General features: G+C 45.2%; 1 protein-coding gene and 1 long non-coding RNA gene across 9 annotated transcripts in view; one reads left to right on the top strand and one right to left on the bottom strand.

The window, feature by feature from the left end:
• Positions 1 to 17,331, bottom strand: part of LOC103793941 (uncharacterized) — a 66,282-nt gene that overhangs the window by 13,144 nt on the left and 35,807 nt on the right. For 7 of the 8 annotated variants that reach the window (XR_013519096.1, XR_013519095.1, XR_013519094.1 and 4 more), the window contains one exon: positions 1 to 17,331. This exon is cut by the window's left edge. This is a non-coding gene — a long non-coding RNA (uncharacterized LOC103793941). The other variant, XR_013519099.1, reaches the window with a different exon arrangement.
• Positions 171 to 769, top strand: TNP1 (transition protein 1). Its single transcript, XM_078328445.1, has 2 exons — positions 171 to 339; positions 539 to 769. The coding sequence occupies exons 1-2, from the start codon at positions 201 to 203 to the stop codon at positions 565 to 567; spliced, it is 168 nt and encodes a 55-aa protein (XP_078184571.1). The 5' UTR covers positions 171 to 200; the 3' UTR covers positions 568 to 769.

Here is a 17,331-nt window from a genome sequence, read left to right as displayed (position 1 = left end):
AAGGATCTCAAAACTGAGGGCAGCTCTTGAGCTTTATTTCACATATATGAACAAAGGGCCGCAAAGGTGAGTGACAGCACAATAGAGCCCCTCCCACCTGCTGAGCCACACCCCTTCCCTGTCACAATGGCCAAGGCCTTAAATACCCAGACTTCTAGCCCATGGGCCTTGCAAAGCCCCTCATTCCGGCAGAACTGACCATGTCGACCAGCCGCAAATTAAAGGGTCATGGCATGAGGAGGAGCAAGAGCCGATCTCCTCAGAAGGGAGTCAAGAGGGGTGGCAGCAAAAGAAAATACCGGAGGGGCAGCCTGAAAAGTAGGAAACGGGGCGATGATGGTGAGTGAGGGAAGGGTAGGAGACGGTCAGACTTAGACACACATTGCTGCCAGGCCCTCCCTCTTGGAGGCAGCCCTCTCTGACCCTGAAATCTCTGCCCAAGCTTATTTCTAAGAACTAAATGCAGATGTGGGCATTAAGAGTATTGATGGGAATTTTCTAATTTGTGTCCCTCTTGCAAACCTGTCCTTCCCTACAGGCAATCGCAATTACCGTTCCCACCTGTGAGCCTCCAGCGGGCTCTGCCCTGGTGCACTTCACACAGCACCAGGCAGCAACAAGAACAGCACAAGGGGGACTGCCAAGGAGACCTGACTTCCGATGGAATGTGGATCAAATGCCAGTTGTGACAAAATGAGGAATGTATATGTTGGCTGTTTCTCCCCAACATCTTAATACCCAACATCTTAATAAAATTTTGAAAGCAGAACTGTTTCCTTTGATCTTTTGGTTGGAAAGACTTGGGTTCCTGAGCTAGGTGGGTTTGGGGAAGAATTGGCCAGTATGAAACCATTAAATGTGACTTGGAAAAATTCAAAAGTAATTTGTCTTCCAATTCCCTCCCATGGTGGTCCTACTCTGGCCACACACCATGGCCATATTTGTCTTTATCCCAACTGCTGTCTCCCTCCCCAACATGGAAAGGGAGAAGAGATAAAAAGCGTAAACCAAAGGGAGAAATGCATTCATTAGCATAAGCCAAAGGGAGAAATGCATTCATTAGCATAAACCAAAGGATGCAAGCTGTTTTTGTCAGAGCTTATAGATTTACAGAGTTGTTGAAAGCTAAACTAAAGCTAAAGACTTGACCCAGAGATGGAGACCACCTGGAGGAGGATCTCTTAATTTATTGATCATATGGGCAGGATAAGGGATGGGAACACCTGGACAGAGACCAACATGGCTAGTAAGGGATCCTATTAGTCATAGGGGAAGTGATGAGGGTTTAGGTTTCTTTAGGTTATTTTGGGAAAGACTGAAGACTGGGGATATCAGCGGGTAGCATGACCGTCAATAAACCTGGAAGTAGGAATTGTCCCAGTCTGAGTAAGCCATAAGCCTCATTGATCATTTGACAGATAACTGTCTTCTTAGGGACTATAACGCTGGTTCTGCTTATTAAGCCCTAACTTTACGATGTCTCTTGTCAAGGATGTGACACCACCTCTCCACATTCACCCACTCAGGAATCTTAAGTGTTTCCTGTTGCCTCAGAATTGAGACTCATATTTAAACTCGAGCCGCCCACATGGTTTCTGGGGAAATAACCAGGAAAGGGTATAAGCAGGAAGGAATGAGGGGGCATGAGGTTAGACACGAAGTTTCCAGCAGTGGGGCGTGTGAGACAGGACCAGGAGCAGAGGAAAGAGTCTGAGCCTCATGCAAATGTGTGGGTACCAGGATATTGGGATGAAAAGACTATGAAGGGGTGGCAAGGAGTGTTGTCAACAAGTCATTTCAATTGTTGGGGTAAAAATTTTCAAGTCCTCACTCTTCCATAACCCTAAGAATGCACAGACTGATTCAGAGCTGTGTTCATGTGATAAACATCTCTCCACAGATATTTCAAAAAAGAGCTTGTGTTTCCCATTGTCAACTTCCCTTTTTGTCAAATAGGGATAGGGAAAATGCTTCACACCCTCATCCTCCACGGTTATATCTATTTTCCATGGTTATGTCTATTTTACCTCCTAAATGTGACATCTGTTTGTCTCTGCTTCTCTAACCAAACTCAGATTAGTCTATGTGTGTATGTAGTGTCACTGAACAAAGCTCTAACTTCTTAGAAGTTTGCACATGTTTCTGCTCCAGAATCTCTCCTTCAGAAGCTCTGAAAGAACTCATCAGCCATGGCTCTCACCCTGCTCTCACGCCCCTGGGAATTCTCTGCTTTTGCATAAAATATGAATGCTCCTTGCAACACATGAAACCCATAAAATAAATCCAAAAAATAAGGTTTAATTATTGTAATGTGCTTTCGCAGCTCTTGCTAAACCCACAGATTGGGTTCTCGGAGCAGAGATCGAGATGGGGTTTGAATGCAAGATGTTTATTAGAGGTCAGTCCTTGAAGAGGGAGGCTGCAGGGTTGTATGGAGGAAAGAGCTGAACACACAATCAGGCAGTATAGCCAGTCAGAGTATCCAACATGGGGCCAAAATGACCAGACCTTTATGCCCCACCAAGAAATGGCATTTCTTACTGCTGAGGCGAATGCAGAAGGGAGCATCAGCTGGAGATTGCTTGGTGATGCACACACATCCGCAATCTGAGCCGCTATTACAATTGCTGTCTGGATGATCTGTATCATTTCTCAGCCTCTGGTCCCAATCTTTCCCTTCTGCCTCTTCCAAGCTTACTGCCTTGCCGCACTTCCTGCTGTGACTGTGCGTCGTGAGTCTTCAAATACTCTTGTGAACAGCTCACTTCTTGTGGATTGCCAATTTGCACAGATGACCTCTCGCATAGGGCAAAGTCAACAGTCAGGAACAAACCCGAATACAGGGATGCTGAGTGTGCAACATTTACTTCCCTCAGGAACCTTGTTATGACTAGGGAGCTACAGATGCCTGCAGATGCTCCAAATGAAGACGTTAGCAAAAGGATCATTTACCAGGAGAGACACCTAGAGCCTGGCAACGAGGTCTTCAGACCCTTAGGAATGAGAAGGCAAAAGGGCAAAATAGCACTCCAGGAGCCCATTGACAGCCAAAGCTGTGTCTGGGGAGGGATGGTTGTGAATGGACCTCCTGGTAAAATCTATACTAGGAGGATCACAGCTGTTGTCAGGCTCAGACACAGGGAAGAAACATTTAGACATTTCTCTAATCTCCTGCTGTGCTTATTGACCAAACTCAGTTAGAAGCCAGCAGACAAGAGACCCCAGGTGACACGGAGCATAAGGGCCAGCCCCCTGGGACATCAAAGGGCAGAGAATGTTGGATAAAAGCTCTGAAAATCCAACAGTCATAGCTGACACAACTTTGTAGACAAAATTTCTTCTTTCCTTGGACTCCTTAGAAGTTTGCTATTTTATCATCCTGCTTACTTCCTCCCTTATGTTTTCATGGACCAAAATCGCTTCGGGAGCAAACTGTAGAGAAAGTGAGGAGAGAGACTCAGAAGAGTTACCCGGGGCTCCCGAACCCTTACCTGCCAAAACTTGTTTTCATGTTATTTGCATGACAGTATTATCCCCAAACCAATACAATTCGATATTCTATGAGGGTTATATCTTCACAATACTCTAAACACTGAAGCAATGAATTAATCGTTAGGACAGGCATGTGGTGATCAGCCCAAGGCTACCCACAGCAGACAGATCCCCGCCCGGTGACTTCAGCCTCCGTCCTCTTAGATAAGCTGTGAAGGAATGGTAGCCGCCCGGAAAACTGTTTTGCACTAGGAACATTTTCCAGACCCACATATTGGAAATTTTTCAACACTGGCATTGACTTAGTCTCTGTACCCCAGGAATATTCATTCTGTCCCTCTGTTTACAGCTCCTGTAGCCCTCAGCACCTGCAAGGCATGTGTAGGGGTCTTTGACCATGGGGACGCTCTTGCGGAAAACCCAAAGGCCTCACCCCCTTTTTTCTCCTTGTGCTTTTTCTCCATCTCCCCAACCAAGGAGGACTTTGTTTCCCTTCCCAGTTTTCTCTAGAACGCTATGTCCTAAAGTCATCATTTGTTTGGACTTTTGGAAAAGTGAAAATCAAAAAAAAAAAAATTAAGAATCTTGGCCATAAGCCCTTTTGGGTCACCTTGACCTTCATGTGAGCTGACTTGGATACCAGGCCTCTGCTCCCCTGGCCTCAGAATCCGATGGGAGTGGTGAAGCCCAGGGGACCTGTGCATGGGTGGAGAAAACCCCAAGGAGCTATGGAGAGCACAGCCAACTCGCACCTTTCACCCAGCCTCTTCCAGATGACCCTTGGGTGGGACCTGCATCTGTGCAGCTGCAGGCAAACAGGAAGTTCTGGAGAAACGCTCAGGGCTACATTAAGGAGGTGAAGGCCCAGAAATGGCAGCGGGGAGGAGACTTTGTGCTCTGGGGGTAGCTGGTGCAAGACACGACCTAGGGCTTGGCTGTTGGAGTCACCCAAAGGTTCTGTCCTTTGAAACCAGAGAACAGCAGCAGCAGCCTGAAAACTCTCTCACTTTCTGGCTTTGCAATCTGAGCACTCACTTCCAGGCCTATCCTAGGAGAAGAACCCAAACTGGAAAGGGTCTTAATCCCTGATTTCTAGGAGCAATAGGTCTTGGTTCCAGGTTGATCTGCCTCACCAGGTTGTACATGAGGAAGCCAGCTATTTTAACAAAGCCTGCCTCTCCTCCTGTCTGGCCCCACCAAGCCTCTCTCGGTTCTTTCCCTGACCCCTCCCATAGCCCTCCGATCACGAGCTTTCTCCCGCAGCAGAGCCCTGCAGCCATTGAGGAGCTCAGTGTTGGAGAAGTGATTAGCATCACGGTACAAGAGAGTTGAGAATCAAAACCCAGGGGCCTGATTCCTTCTGGGCCAACTCCTCTTGCTCTGTGACCTTGATTGACTTATCAGTCCTGCCTCATTCTAAGTTTTGCGCATCTCTTCTCCTGCCACTGAGGCCAACTTCATCTCTTTTGATGGCCCGGTTTTATCATTGCCATAACCAAGCCTGACCTCAGACAGCAGAGAGCAGGGCAGCATGACACAGGATGAAGCACAAAGGCACTGAGGTGAGTGGACCCTGAGTCTGAATCCCCACTCCCTAGCTGTGTGATCTTACATGAATTTCATAACTCCATGAGCTTCATCTTCCTTATCTGTAAAATACCAGTCATAAAATCTACCTCTCAGGTGACTTGTAAGAATCTGAAATGCTATGAATTATAGGCCCTGGGTATATTGCATGACTCCTCATTTCTGGACTGGTCTTTTAGGTATAATTGTGCCTATCTGATCCCGACTCATGACTGCTTCCCAGACCTTAGTCTCAGGATGCCACACCAGAGGAAGTAGGCCCCACACTTGAGGACAGAAGTCCCTGGTAGTGCCTGCCTGCTCTGCAGAGAGCTAGCCTCAGGCTCCCATTGTGACCTCTACCTCTCCTGACCCTTTTGCCTAGGCCAGATCCTGAGATCAGAGAGTACCTACATCTCCCTGGGGCTTGCTTTCCTCTCCTATAAAATTTAGGAGTTGGGGCCAGGTGTGGTTGCTCACACCTGTAATCCCAGCTCTTTGGGAGAAATAGGCAGGTGGCTCACAAGGTCAAGGGATTGAGACCATCCTTGCCAACATATTGAAACCCGTCTCTACTAAAAGTACAAAAATTAGCTGGATATGGTGGCACACACCTTAATCCCAGCTACTTGGCAGGCTGAGGCAGGAGAATCGCTTGAACCTAGGAGGCAGAGGTTGCAGTGAGCCAAGATCACACCACTGCACTCCAGCCTGGCAGCAGAGCAAGACTCCATCTCAAAAAAAAAGAAAAAACAAATCAGGAGTTGTGGATGATCTTATCCCTCTACCTAGACTATAGACTCCGGGGAGCTATAGTCCCCGGAGGCAAGGCATTCACGAGAGAGCATCACAGTCACATCAGGACACAAGAGAGCATCACAGTCACATCAGGACACACAAACAGCCATGGAATCTTGGAAAAAAGACCAATGAGTCCACCTCTTAAAATACTGTAAAAAATAAAATCTGACTGTGAAGCTTGGTGAAAAGGACCAAGAATGGATTAATAAACTCACCAATTAGCATCACACTTTTTCCCATTAGCATTGGCAAATATCTTTCAAATTAATTAGCTATGAAGTCCCCGGGTCTAACACACAGGTGGTTTTAATAAAAAGGTGTAAAGAGCTTGAATTTCACAATCAGCAGGGATCGTCCTCAAAAATGCTTTAGAATAAAAACTTTCCTAAAAGTTGAAGGAAGGATACAGGCTTCAATGGGCTTAGAAACTGGACCTTTATTTGTCGAAGTACTGTTCCCTTTAGGAACATGGAAGAAAAATACTACACCAGCTATACAATAATACTTCTGCAACTATATGTGCATGGAATCACCAGGGGATCCTGATAAGATGCAGACTCTGATTCTGTCCAGGGTAGGCCTGAGATTCTGCATTTCTGAGAAGTTCCCAGCTAGGGCTGATGCTGCTGGTCCAAAGACCAGAGTAGCAAGGACATAAGAATACTCAGTTGGAAGCCTATAGCACAGGTCCTAACCCAGCTCCCCCGAAACTTCCACAACCATTCATTACCCCTGTCTGAATCTGATCTTGCAACCCAGGGATAGCAGAAGAAAAAAATGAAAGAAGAAATAAGAAAGTGCTCTGCAAACAGTCAGGCTTCTCCCCCCATGGCCACCATTGGACTCTTGAAAGAGGATCACTGGGTTGTTTGTTTGTTTGTTTGTTTGTCTGTTTGTTTGTTTTGAGACGGAGCCTCACTCTGTTGCCCAGGCTGGAGTGCAGTGGTGCTGTGATCTTGGCTCACTGCAACCTCCACCTCCCAGGTTCAAGCAATTCTTGTGCCTCAGCCTCCCGAGTAGCTGGGATTACAGGTGTGTGTGACCAACCCCAGATAATTTTTGTATTTTTAGTTAAGGCAAGGTTTCACCATGTTATTCAGGCTGGTCTCGAACTCCTGACCTCAGGTGATCCACTCAACTGGGCTTCCCAAATTGCTGGGATTACAGGTGTGAGCCACCACACCCAGCCTTGATTTCTGTTTTGACCAACCCTTTCCTTTTGTTTAAATTTTATTTCCTCCCCTACGCTGCAGATCATGAGCCATATCACCCCTCATCTGCTGCTTGAAATGTACATTCATTTGCATTTGATTGAGATCAGCAGAAACAGATTCCTTCTTCTTAGAAGTGGGGTGAGGTGGGGAGAGGATGAAATCTATTCGAAGAATGTAGAAGAGCTCGGGGAATAGGAGGAAAAGCTGAACAACTGGGCCTCACAGTGGGAGCCAGGCAGGCATCAGATGGGGCCTCAAGGGCAACCTTTGATTGAAATGACTGTTTCTCATTCTTACACCACTCATACTAAAAATTCAGAGTCCCGGGAGAGAGAAAATGATGCCTAAGCTTGTGTTGCTGTGGGGACAGCAAGGGCTGGTCCTGAAAGGAAAATTGAGAGACTGATACCAAAGATGGGAATATGCATGCTGATCAGCCAGACACGATGATACCCTCTACAGATACAAGAAACTACTTCCCTGCCATGCAAAGAATTCCAGGATACCAGTGGCATAGCGTAAAAACAGCACACGACAGCCACTTTCCTGAACCCCTCAATCTGTGAACACACTTATAACATGCAGTTTTTTCTGTAAAATGGCTATCTTTGCACAAAGAATTTGTTTAAAATACATAACATACATTTGACTTTTCACCACCAGAACCGGAAAGTGACTTCATTCTCAACGCCATTATTTTCCCACACCTAGAGAGTTTGATCGCATCAAGAGAGGTAAGAGCAAACAGGGTAGGAAGGAGGGAGTCGCAGGACACTGCACTGCAGGACTACCTGCTGGAAGAATGGCCAGACTCATTTGCTAGTGTGCACGTTTTATATTCATGCCACAGCAAAAGGAAATGTGCCCGGGAGTCATAGACTCTCTGAAAGAGTCCAAGATAAATGCTGTGATGTCCTTGAAAGCCAAGAGTACAGTGACACAAAGGTGTGGTGGTTGGAGGGGACCCTGGCCTCCGAGCACACCATCTGTCCCTGCCTAACTCTAACTAGCAAGAATAGTCCCCTCCTCCTCTCCTTCCACTTCAAACAGCCAGGAAGCAAGACGAGCTCTGGCTGATTCTGCAGACAGAAGCTCCTTGGGGTTGAGCTCTGTGGTTCTCCAGCCTGGGATCCACTGGCCGCAGGAGCTACCAAGCACTGGAAAGTGGACGTGTTTGAATCGCAGTGTGTTCCTATAACATACGCATCAGCTACCAAAGCCACCATGCGAGAAAAAGAGTGTAAAATATCTCATTAATAACTTTTTACATTGATTACATGTTAAAATAATACTTTAACTGTATTAAGTTAAATCAAATAAAAAGTGAATATTTACATGTTTCTTCTTTGCTTTTTAGAATGTGGCTGCTAGAAAAATTGAAATTACAAACATGACTTGCATTACATATATTTCCGTATTTGGATAGAGTTGGCCTAGGCTGCCCTGGGTTTTAACTCCTCATTCCTCACACTTTCTGCTCTTTGTGCTTAGAGCAATGCCAACTAGCCAGGCCCTGTGCTAGACAGAGCCCATTATCTACCCGCACCTTTCCTCTCTCTCTCTGTCTCCTTCTTAGTTTAATCTTTCAGGTCTAGAGTAGAGGAAGCGATCGCTGAAGCACTGTTGCGATGTTCTTGTTCTCATGTTCATCCTTGTTGCCTTCAATGGGCCTCTATGATCACCTTATCGGGGTGTCTGGAGGCAGAATTGCTGACCACTGTGTATCTGTATCTTTTCCACCCAGACAACACTTAGCTTCTTATGAAAGGGCTCAAAGTTGGTTTATAAGCATGTATAATTAAAACAGAAAATTGATTCTTTTGGATGTATTGGGAAGTTTTATATGTCACACACAAGGAGGAAAGGATGACATCTAATTTTCACCATGGTCTACTCAAATCTCTGCCTGCTAACTCACACACACACACACACACACGCCCACACACACACATGCCCATACACACACAAACACACAGACACACACACACAAACACGCACACTGCCACACACACACACACACACATGCCCCCACACACACACACACACACACGCCCACACACACATACACACACACACACACACAGCAAAAAGTAGAGAAGCAAATATCAAGGGAGTGGCACTCAGCTTTAAACTCAATGTTATTTCCCATGTATTCATTTGAAAATACTAGAATTTCATTAATTTTACATTTAGGAAGAAGAATGACAGCATTACTCGTAAAACACCTATACCAGGTACTCTCCTAAGAGCTTTATGGTATTAACTTCTTTCACTCGCATCACAGTCCCATGAAGTGGATATGATGATGATCTCTGAGGATGAGAAATGTGTCCAAGGTCACAGGGCTAGTGAGTAGCAGAGGTGGGGTAGAGCCAGTCTGCTTTTGCGTGCTTAACTTACACTAAGCTACGCATCTGTGTTTTACAGGCAGAGGAAATGAGGCCTGGAGATCAGGAAAGACACACTCAAGATGGTTTGGCTAGTGACAGAGGCAAAACTGGAAATCTGTGCTCTATTGCCCTCCCGACCGCCACAAATGCCGTCCCCTGACCCATCTCTCTACCTGCAAAACCAGACTACGTCATTGTCTGAAGTGAACAGGAGTTTTGATAGGATGCTTAGGGGTAGAAGACAAGGAGGAGAAGACAGACGATGTTTCTAATCTCTCTTGACCTGACAGAGATAGGGCCAGTTGATTCAAACCCTAACCAACAAACAATAACAGAAAAACCCAACAGCCTGATTCAAACCCTAAGTAACAAACTGTATCAGAAAAACTCAGGCTTTCCCCACAGCCTGTTCTAGACTTGAATCTTACAACAACAACTTAGCAGTTATGTAACCTTGAACACAGTATCTAGTTTCTCTGAGTGCTGTCACTTGTTCTGTAAAATTGGGCTAAGAATACCTTCTAGGATCAGCATGCAGATTTACATGGAATCCACGTGCAGAACAATTCTCACTATACCCGTTACATCCCGGGTACTCAATAAACATCAGTTCCTCCCCAGACACCCCTGACTCTTCTCAAGGTTAGCTGGAACCAAACAGGGACCCCTGAAATCTCTGCAAAAGGGTCTAACATGGAGAACAGTAAGTGTGTAGATCTAGAGAGTTGCCCCAGGAGCAGAGAAGGAGCAACCTCCACACGGACCACTGCATAGCAAGTCAGACAAGGGTTACCACTTGCTAGAAAGAAAGAGAAGGATTGTGAGCTTTTGATTGAGTCACAGAAGCCCTTTGTGTCTCCTCTGGGAGGGGAGGGTGGGGCCTGGGCTAACAGAACAGTGGTGGGCGGGGCAATCTGGCAGCCTTGATTTCATCGAATAAAGGTTGGTTCGATGCCCAGCCTGGCGTGTTGCAAGGCCAAGGATGGAGGTGCCCCATGAGGTGGAGACAGGTGTGGAGAAAGAGCAATGACTTGGACAAAGGAGACGCCTCTTTCTTACTTCTTTTAGATTGCATTTTAACTAAGTAAATTTCATTTTTAGGATTTTTGTGCTTAAAGGGAGCCCATTTTCCATGCCTCAGTTTCCTCAACAAAAACATAGAAACTCAAAACATTGTGGATATCAGAGGATGCTCCTAGGCCCACCTTTTCTATCTCCCAGTACACACCACAGATAGCTTTCGCCCCTGCTGAGCAGATGGAAAACAAATGGGTGAGACTCCAAGACTCCCAGAGACTAGAAAGCACCTTGGCCAACTTGATCTTCCATGGTTTTGGCTGGAAGAGAACTAGGCCAAAGGCCAAGTAGAGGCTCCCTTCTGGAAAGAGCCCTCTTTTGTTTCTCACTATCACCTTTCTCTTTGAAATTCTTCCCAAATGTTAAAACCCAACCCCAAGAATCTCTTGCTAATCAAGTCAGGCAAAAACGAATAGGCTTTATCATTTCTCAGTTCCTGGCTCACTGTGCATGCCTTTCTAGAAGTCCCCACTCTCTACAGATGCAATGATATTATAGCTGCTAGGGTCTCATGTTCCTAATAGAGCATACTTTCTCTGAAGATGCTCTGTCTCATCCATGTGGCTCACAACAGGGCCTCTCAGGCTGGGACAATATCCTCCCCACTAACTCAGGGTTTATTGAATGTCTACCCTGTACTCAGATTGTATTTATAGTTTCTCATATTCATCCGGGATGACAATCACTGTTCCATAAATATCTGTGGTATAAGAGGCCCTTATATCATACACTGGTGCTTGTGTAGAATGAGTGGTCTGGGTACCAATTTCACCCTTCGAGTTATATGCCTCTAAGGTGAGCAGGGCATCAAGATCCACATGAAAGAGACGAGTTTTACCATGGGCGTTCTGAGTATCTGAAAGATGAAACATATTGTCCTGGGTCCCTCAGGGTCTACACCAGGAGTCCCCAATTTTGTTCACAACACCTCAATTCTAAATGTAACTATTTGGCCAGAGGGTGGAAGAGGGTTCCATTAGCCCAAACTGCTGCTCCTGACCTGGACATCCTATGAGGACAGGTGGTGGGATATTTTGTACTCTACTGCCTCTAGCCTCTGGTAGAGTGCCTGGCACATAATAGTTGATCAACAAATGAGTGTTGAATAGATGGACAGATGGAGGTGATGCTGCTGATCAGGGACTACATACATCTTAGGGGGAGGATGAGAATGAAGAACATTGCAGTTAGAAGGGACTGTGAGGTTTTTCGAGACCAGCCTCTTATGTTTAGATTAAGATATGTGGGCCAAGTTCACATGGTGGAGTAGAAAGAGCACTCAACCAGAGGGAGACATGGAAACCTTGACTCTGGAAAAAAAAGAAAAAAACGCAGAAAAAAAAACCATCAGTAAGGGTGCTGTTAAGGAAGCAGTTCCTGCCATATCCCCATCCCCTCCGCTGGCCAGGTCAGAGCCTCTTTGTGCTCTTAACACATGCATGTTTATGCTCCCCAAAATCACATTTCACATTCTCAATTCCGTTCCTATGTAATTCTCTCACTGTAAGCTCCATAAAGCTGCGGGGGTAATGGTTTTGGTTTGTTCCTTTCTATTGGCCGTAGTATGCCCATCATCCACCACCACAGCTGAATTACATATTAAATATGTGTTAAATGCAAGAAGTTCTTAATTATGCATTCCTTCTCAATTGCATGCTAAATTTTTCATGCAGCCACCTTATAACTGTAAAGTTGCATTTGAGAAAGCTGATCAGAGCTGAAGCAGGTTGAATTCTGCCCTAGAGAGCTGGTAAAAACCAGAAAAATGCATGGCTGTTGGAGCAAAGTCGATCCTGCCTTCCATATACTTCAAAAGTATACGGTGTCTTTCAAAACTCAGACTAACACTAATCTGAGCTGGTCTTCAGGGACTTGCTCCAGGGTGGTAGGTCTGGGGGAGACAGTGATGCAGTTGATTCTGCTAGTGGAACTGAGAGAATAAGCAAACAGCCAGCAGTAGCCAAGTGGCAGCTGGGAGACAAGATTGGACCTCAATTTGAGAAGGCTCACACCTAGAACACCATTGGCAACAGGTGTCCTCCAAACTCAGGACTGAGAGAGGTAGAAGAATTAGCCAAAGACTGATGAATAAGCCTGACATCTTTTATTCTGTTCTGCGTTAAGTTGACCCAGTTATGTGCCTATAAATCGTCCTTCCATATATAAACTGTGTATTAAGATGTTGAGCTCCAATCAGAAATCTGAGAGCCATTTCCTGAAGCTGGCTTATCATCCAGAAAGACTTTAGATTTAGAACATGAGTGACAAGGCAAGTCATGGTTCCAAGGTCTGGTCTGAGCTTGGAACCATGACCCACCTTGTTGAGTTTGTCACATTTTTCTTGTGACAAACTCAACAGGGCAGCCAACAAGTCCCATAAACTGTGAGAGGAACCCAGGATTATGTCTGGGGTGTCCAGGAAGAAATCCAGCTCTAAGATTTTTGAAACCTTGGTGTGTATGTAGAAGTTGAAATTTTAAAAAAAAGAAAAAGAAACAAAACACAGTTCAAGAGCTGATCTATTAAAAATGCAAATCACGCCTGTAATTCTAACACTTTGGGAGGCCAAGGTGGGTGGATCACTTGAGGTCAGGAGTTTGAAAACAGCCTTGCCAACATGGTGAAATCCTGTCTCTTCTAAAAATACAAGAAAATTAACAGAGCATGGTGACGGGCACCTATAATCCCAGCTACTCCAGAGGCTGAGAATTGCTTGAACCTAGGAGGTGGAAGTTGCAGTGAGCCGAGATCCTGCCACTGCCCTCCAGCCTGGACGACAGCGTGAGACTCTGTCTCAAAAAAAGAAAGAAAGAAAGAAAAATGCAAACAAGCAACACGTTGGACTCAGAAATTTCACCTGAGGCATCTGCTATGGTTTGAACATTTGTGGCTCCTCCAAAATTCATGTTAGATTGAAATTCATTCAATCCCCAATGCAACAGTATTAAGAGGCAGTGCTTTGGGGAGATGACTAGACCATTAGGAATCAACACTTAAGGATAGAATTAGTGTCTTATAAAAGGGCTGCAGGGAACTAGATAGGTCCCTCTTTGCCCTTCCACTTTCTCCCATGTGAGGACTCAGTGTTCATCTCATCCAGAGAACACAGCATTCAAGACACCGTTTTGGAAGAAGAGACTGGGCCTCACTAGACACCAGATCTTCTGGGGCCTTGATCTCAGACTTCACATCCTCCAGAGCTGTGAGAAATAAATTTCTGTTATTTATATATTGCCCACTGTCGGATATTTTGCTACAGGAGGAAAAACTAAGACGGCATCTATTCTAGAGAAATCGTCACATCTCTGCACAAAAAGTGTTCCATAATAGTCATGGTAGAATTTAATGTTTACAAGACTCTTAACATAGTTGTTTACTAGTAAAAACGTGCCTGCTGCGAAGTGTAATATGGACTTCTCCATTGAAGTACACCCTAAGGGACTAGTCAAATCAATTAAGCCACATCTGTACCATGATACATTCCATAGCAGTTTAAAAGTAGATGTGTGTGTGTGTGTGTGTGCATAGACACACACATATACATATGCTCTGATATGGATAGATTTCTAAGTCATATTACTAGGTAAGCAAAAAAATGCAAGAAGCAAAACAATACATATAGTATGATTCCCCCTTAAATTTAAAAGGATAAAATTTTTATATTTAAAAATAAAGTGGATGAGTGTGTGTGGCATGTCTATATGTGTATGTGTATACATATATTTACAAACACACATACACATACACGCACACAATTTTGTACATTATTTTCTTATGTCAGCCCTAGCAAACCAATACACCACCGTACAATCAGAAAACACTCCAAATTTTGGCTGTTCTCCCCTTATAGTTCTATCACTTACTTCTGTTTCCTGCCTTATCCCATTGACTATCATATCCATTCTTTTAAAGTTTAGGATGCAGTGCAAGAGAGGAAGTCCTCATTTGACATTCCAGGAGGCTCGTTTTTATTAACTAAGTCACTTAGTATGAAAGAACTAACTCTGAAAGGTATTACATGTTATTCAGTTCATTGTAGGAAGTTGACACTGTCATTTTGGTGACTAGATCAACAGATTGAGGCTTCATGAGGGTGAGTGACTTGTCTTGGTTGAAAATCAGACTCTAGCTTTCAGTTTCTGTATTGAATTCCCTGCCTACTCTATCTTATCACCAAACAATTGACCAACAATGAAAAAAGAAATTTTAAGTATGTATTAATCAATGCGATGATTATTTCTTTTGAGGGCTTAAATTATCCTTTCTGCCACTAATTCTTGCTTTCCCTTCCTTGAGGAGAAGAGTGTTTTCTCCAAAGGAAAGGCAGGGCAGAATAGCTGTAGAACAGAACACACACTTCTTAGGGCTGCCTTCCCAGCCCTCTCTGCTATATTGCTCAGGGAGGCAGCTAATACTAGTGGGAAGTATTTGGCATGGTGGCAGCTTCCAGGAAGATGGTTCCTGCTTCTGCTGTTGAGGAGTGTGGGCTATACAGAGTGGCTTACTTCAGCGAATGAGATACAGCAAAAGTGATGATTTGTCATTTCCAAGGTAAGGCTAGAAAAAGACTGGCTTCAGTCTTGCTCACTCTCTTTTGCATCCCTCGCTTAGCTTATCGCACTGAGGGAAGCCAGTTGCCCCACTGTGAGGGGCCACAGGGAGAGTGATGCACAGCAGGGGACTTAGAGCAGCCTCTGGCCAACAGCCAATGGGGAACAGAAAACCCATTCCAACAGCCCGCAAGGAACAGCATTCCGACAAATGAGCTTGCAGGGTGGACTTAGAAGCAGATTCTCTCCCAATTAAGTCTCCAAATGAGCATATAGCCCCTCCTAACACCTTGAGTGCAGCGTCCTGAGAGATTGTGAGTCAGAGGACCCAGCTAAGACACACTTACTTTTCTACCCCATAGAAACTGTGAACTAATATGTGTTTATGGTTTTTAAACCACTAATTTTGGGGTTACTTGCTTGCACTGCAATGGATAATGAATAAGTTCAGTCCAGAAGTGGAAAGACCTGGGTTCCGGTCTCACCTCCACCAATAGTTTATGACTAACCTTTAGGCTAGTACTTTTCCCTCTCTGAGAATCAGCCAGCTCCTCTCTTGTGCAATGAGGAATGTGAGAGATAGCTCTAAAAATCTCTTCCAGCTCTCAGACTTTATAAGCCTCTTCACACAGCATCCTAAATATCTTCCTATGTCCTCTCCCACCCTTTTTCTCCCCTTTTGTGTTCCCCTTCCTTTCTTCCAGGCCCCCTGGCCTCTCCTTGGGCTCCATCGTCCCTGCTCTTTTCAAATACGGCAGTGAAAAAGAGAAGATCTTCCTAGGGGAAGAGGCCCAGCCCCTATGACCCATCCCAGGACTTTACTGGAACTTCAGAAGCTAAAGGCAACAGGAGGGATGTTACAGCACTCTGTGAATTTCTCCCCGACTCAGACATTCACGGGCTGCTGCTAACTGCACACCTCAGCCCTCAGCCCTCAGTCCCCTCTTCAACTTTTAGGAGACTCACATCACATCTTCTTCCATGTTCCCCCAAAGGAAGCTCCAAGAGGCTCTCAAAGCCTGTCACCTGACTTCAAACAACACCTGGGCCCGAGTCAGCCCAGCACAGTAAGTTCAGCAGATGGCATCTCCGGAGACCAGTACCTTCCGCAGAGAGTGCTGACCTGGTGCTTTCTCCAGAACATCCAGGCTGGTTCCAGGGGAAGCAATTCATGGGCCTGAGGAGGAGGCAAAGAGGCCATCTGGAGCGTGGGACCTAGTTTGGGAGCAAGCGCTTGGAGTTCAAATCTCGGTAATGCTGCCAGATTGCCTGGGTGCTGAGGAACAGGTTCCCAGCTCTAAGCCTCAGTTTATATTCCTTTAAAATAGAGATAAATTCCTGGGATATTTCGATGTCTCCTAACACAGCTGCGCCCACACTCTGCAAACCTCTCCTCATACACTTCTCTTCAACACCCCCAATCCTTCCTTAGAAGGCCCTCAACTTCCAAGAGACAGTACGAGGGGAGAGCGCCTGTTTCTTTAAAGACAGAAAGCATGGCAAAGGAAAGCTGATAGTGAAATTGAAATACAGAATCTCTCCCTCTATTGCCTTCTGGTTCTGTTCTCTTGAGGACACCCATCCGTGCAGCCCAGTATCATAACTAACAGGTCCTGGCAGCTGTGCTAACAGCCCTTGTGTTCTCTAGAAGGGGAAAATGAGGTACAGAAAAAGAATTCACTTTTTTAATGCATTTTAATTATTTTCTACTACACCTGTATCTGTGAAAGGAATCTAGGAGAATGTGATTCATTTACATTCAGAAGAGTGCATGCCTGAGAGGCAATGCAACTACCTGCTCTCTCTTTCGACAGCGTGTAAAAGAGAAAACACATCTGACTCTAATAGCTTAAACTTTAAAAGGGGCTTATTAGCTCGCCTAATTTTAAAAGATGAAAGGTATGCCAGCTTCAATCGTTTCACTTAGAATTTTTTCTCATCCTTTGTCTCTGTTCTAACCTCAACTTCATCTTAACACTGGTTCCCCTACTGTTCTTCAGATAGCTGCCAGCCGCCCCCAAGGTCATGAGCTTCCTCGTTCACATGGAGAAGGCAGGAGCTTCTTTGTTCCAGCATTCACAGCGAAAGTCCTCAAGTTCACTGGGACATGGCTAGCTTAAGCCATCCAGATGTCATCATTACTGGAGACTGGATATGCTGTCTGACTGAGCTCCCCGACTGAGCCAACAGCAAAATCAACTTCCCCAAACCACTTGAATTCCCAAATAAAACTGGAGGCCT

Source organism: Callithrix jacchus, chromosome 6 (assembly GCF_049354715.1).
Source record: "Callithrix jacchus isolate 240 chromosome 6, calJac240_pri, whole genome shotgun sequence".
In the NCBI taxonomy this organism is placed as follows: Eukaryota; Metazoa; Chordata; class Mammalia; order Primates; family Cebidae; genus Callithrix; species Callithrix jacchus.
This window is presented reverse-complemented; position numbering and strand designations above follow the sequence as displayed.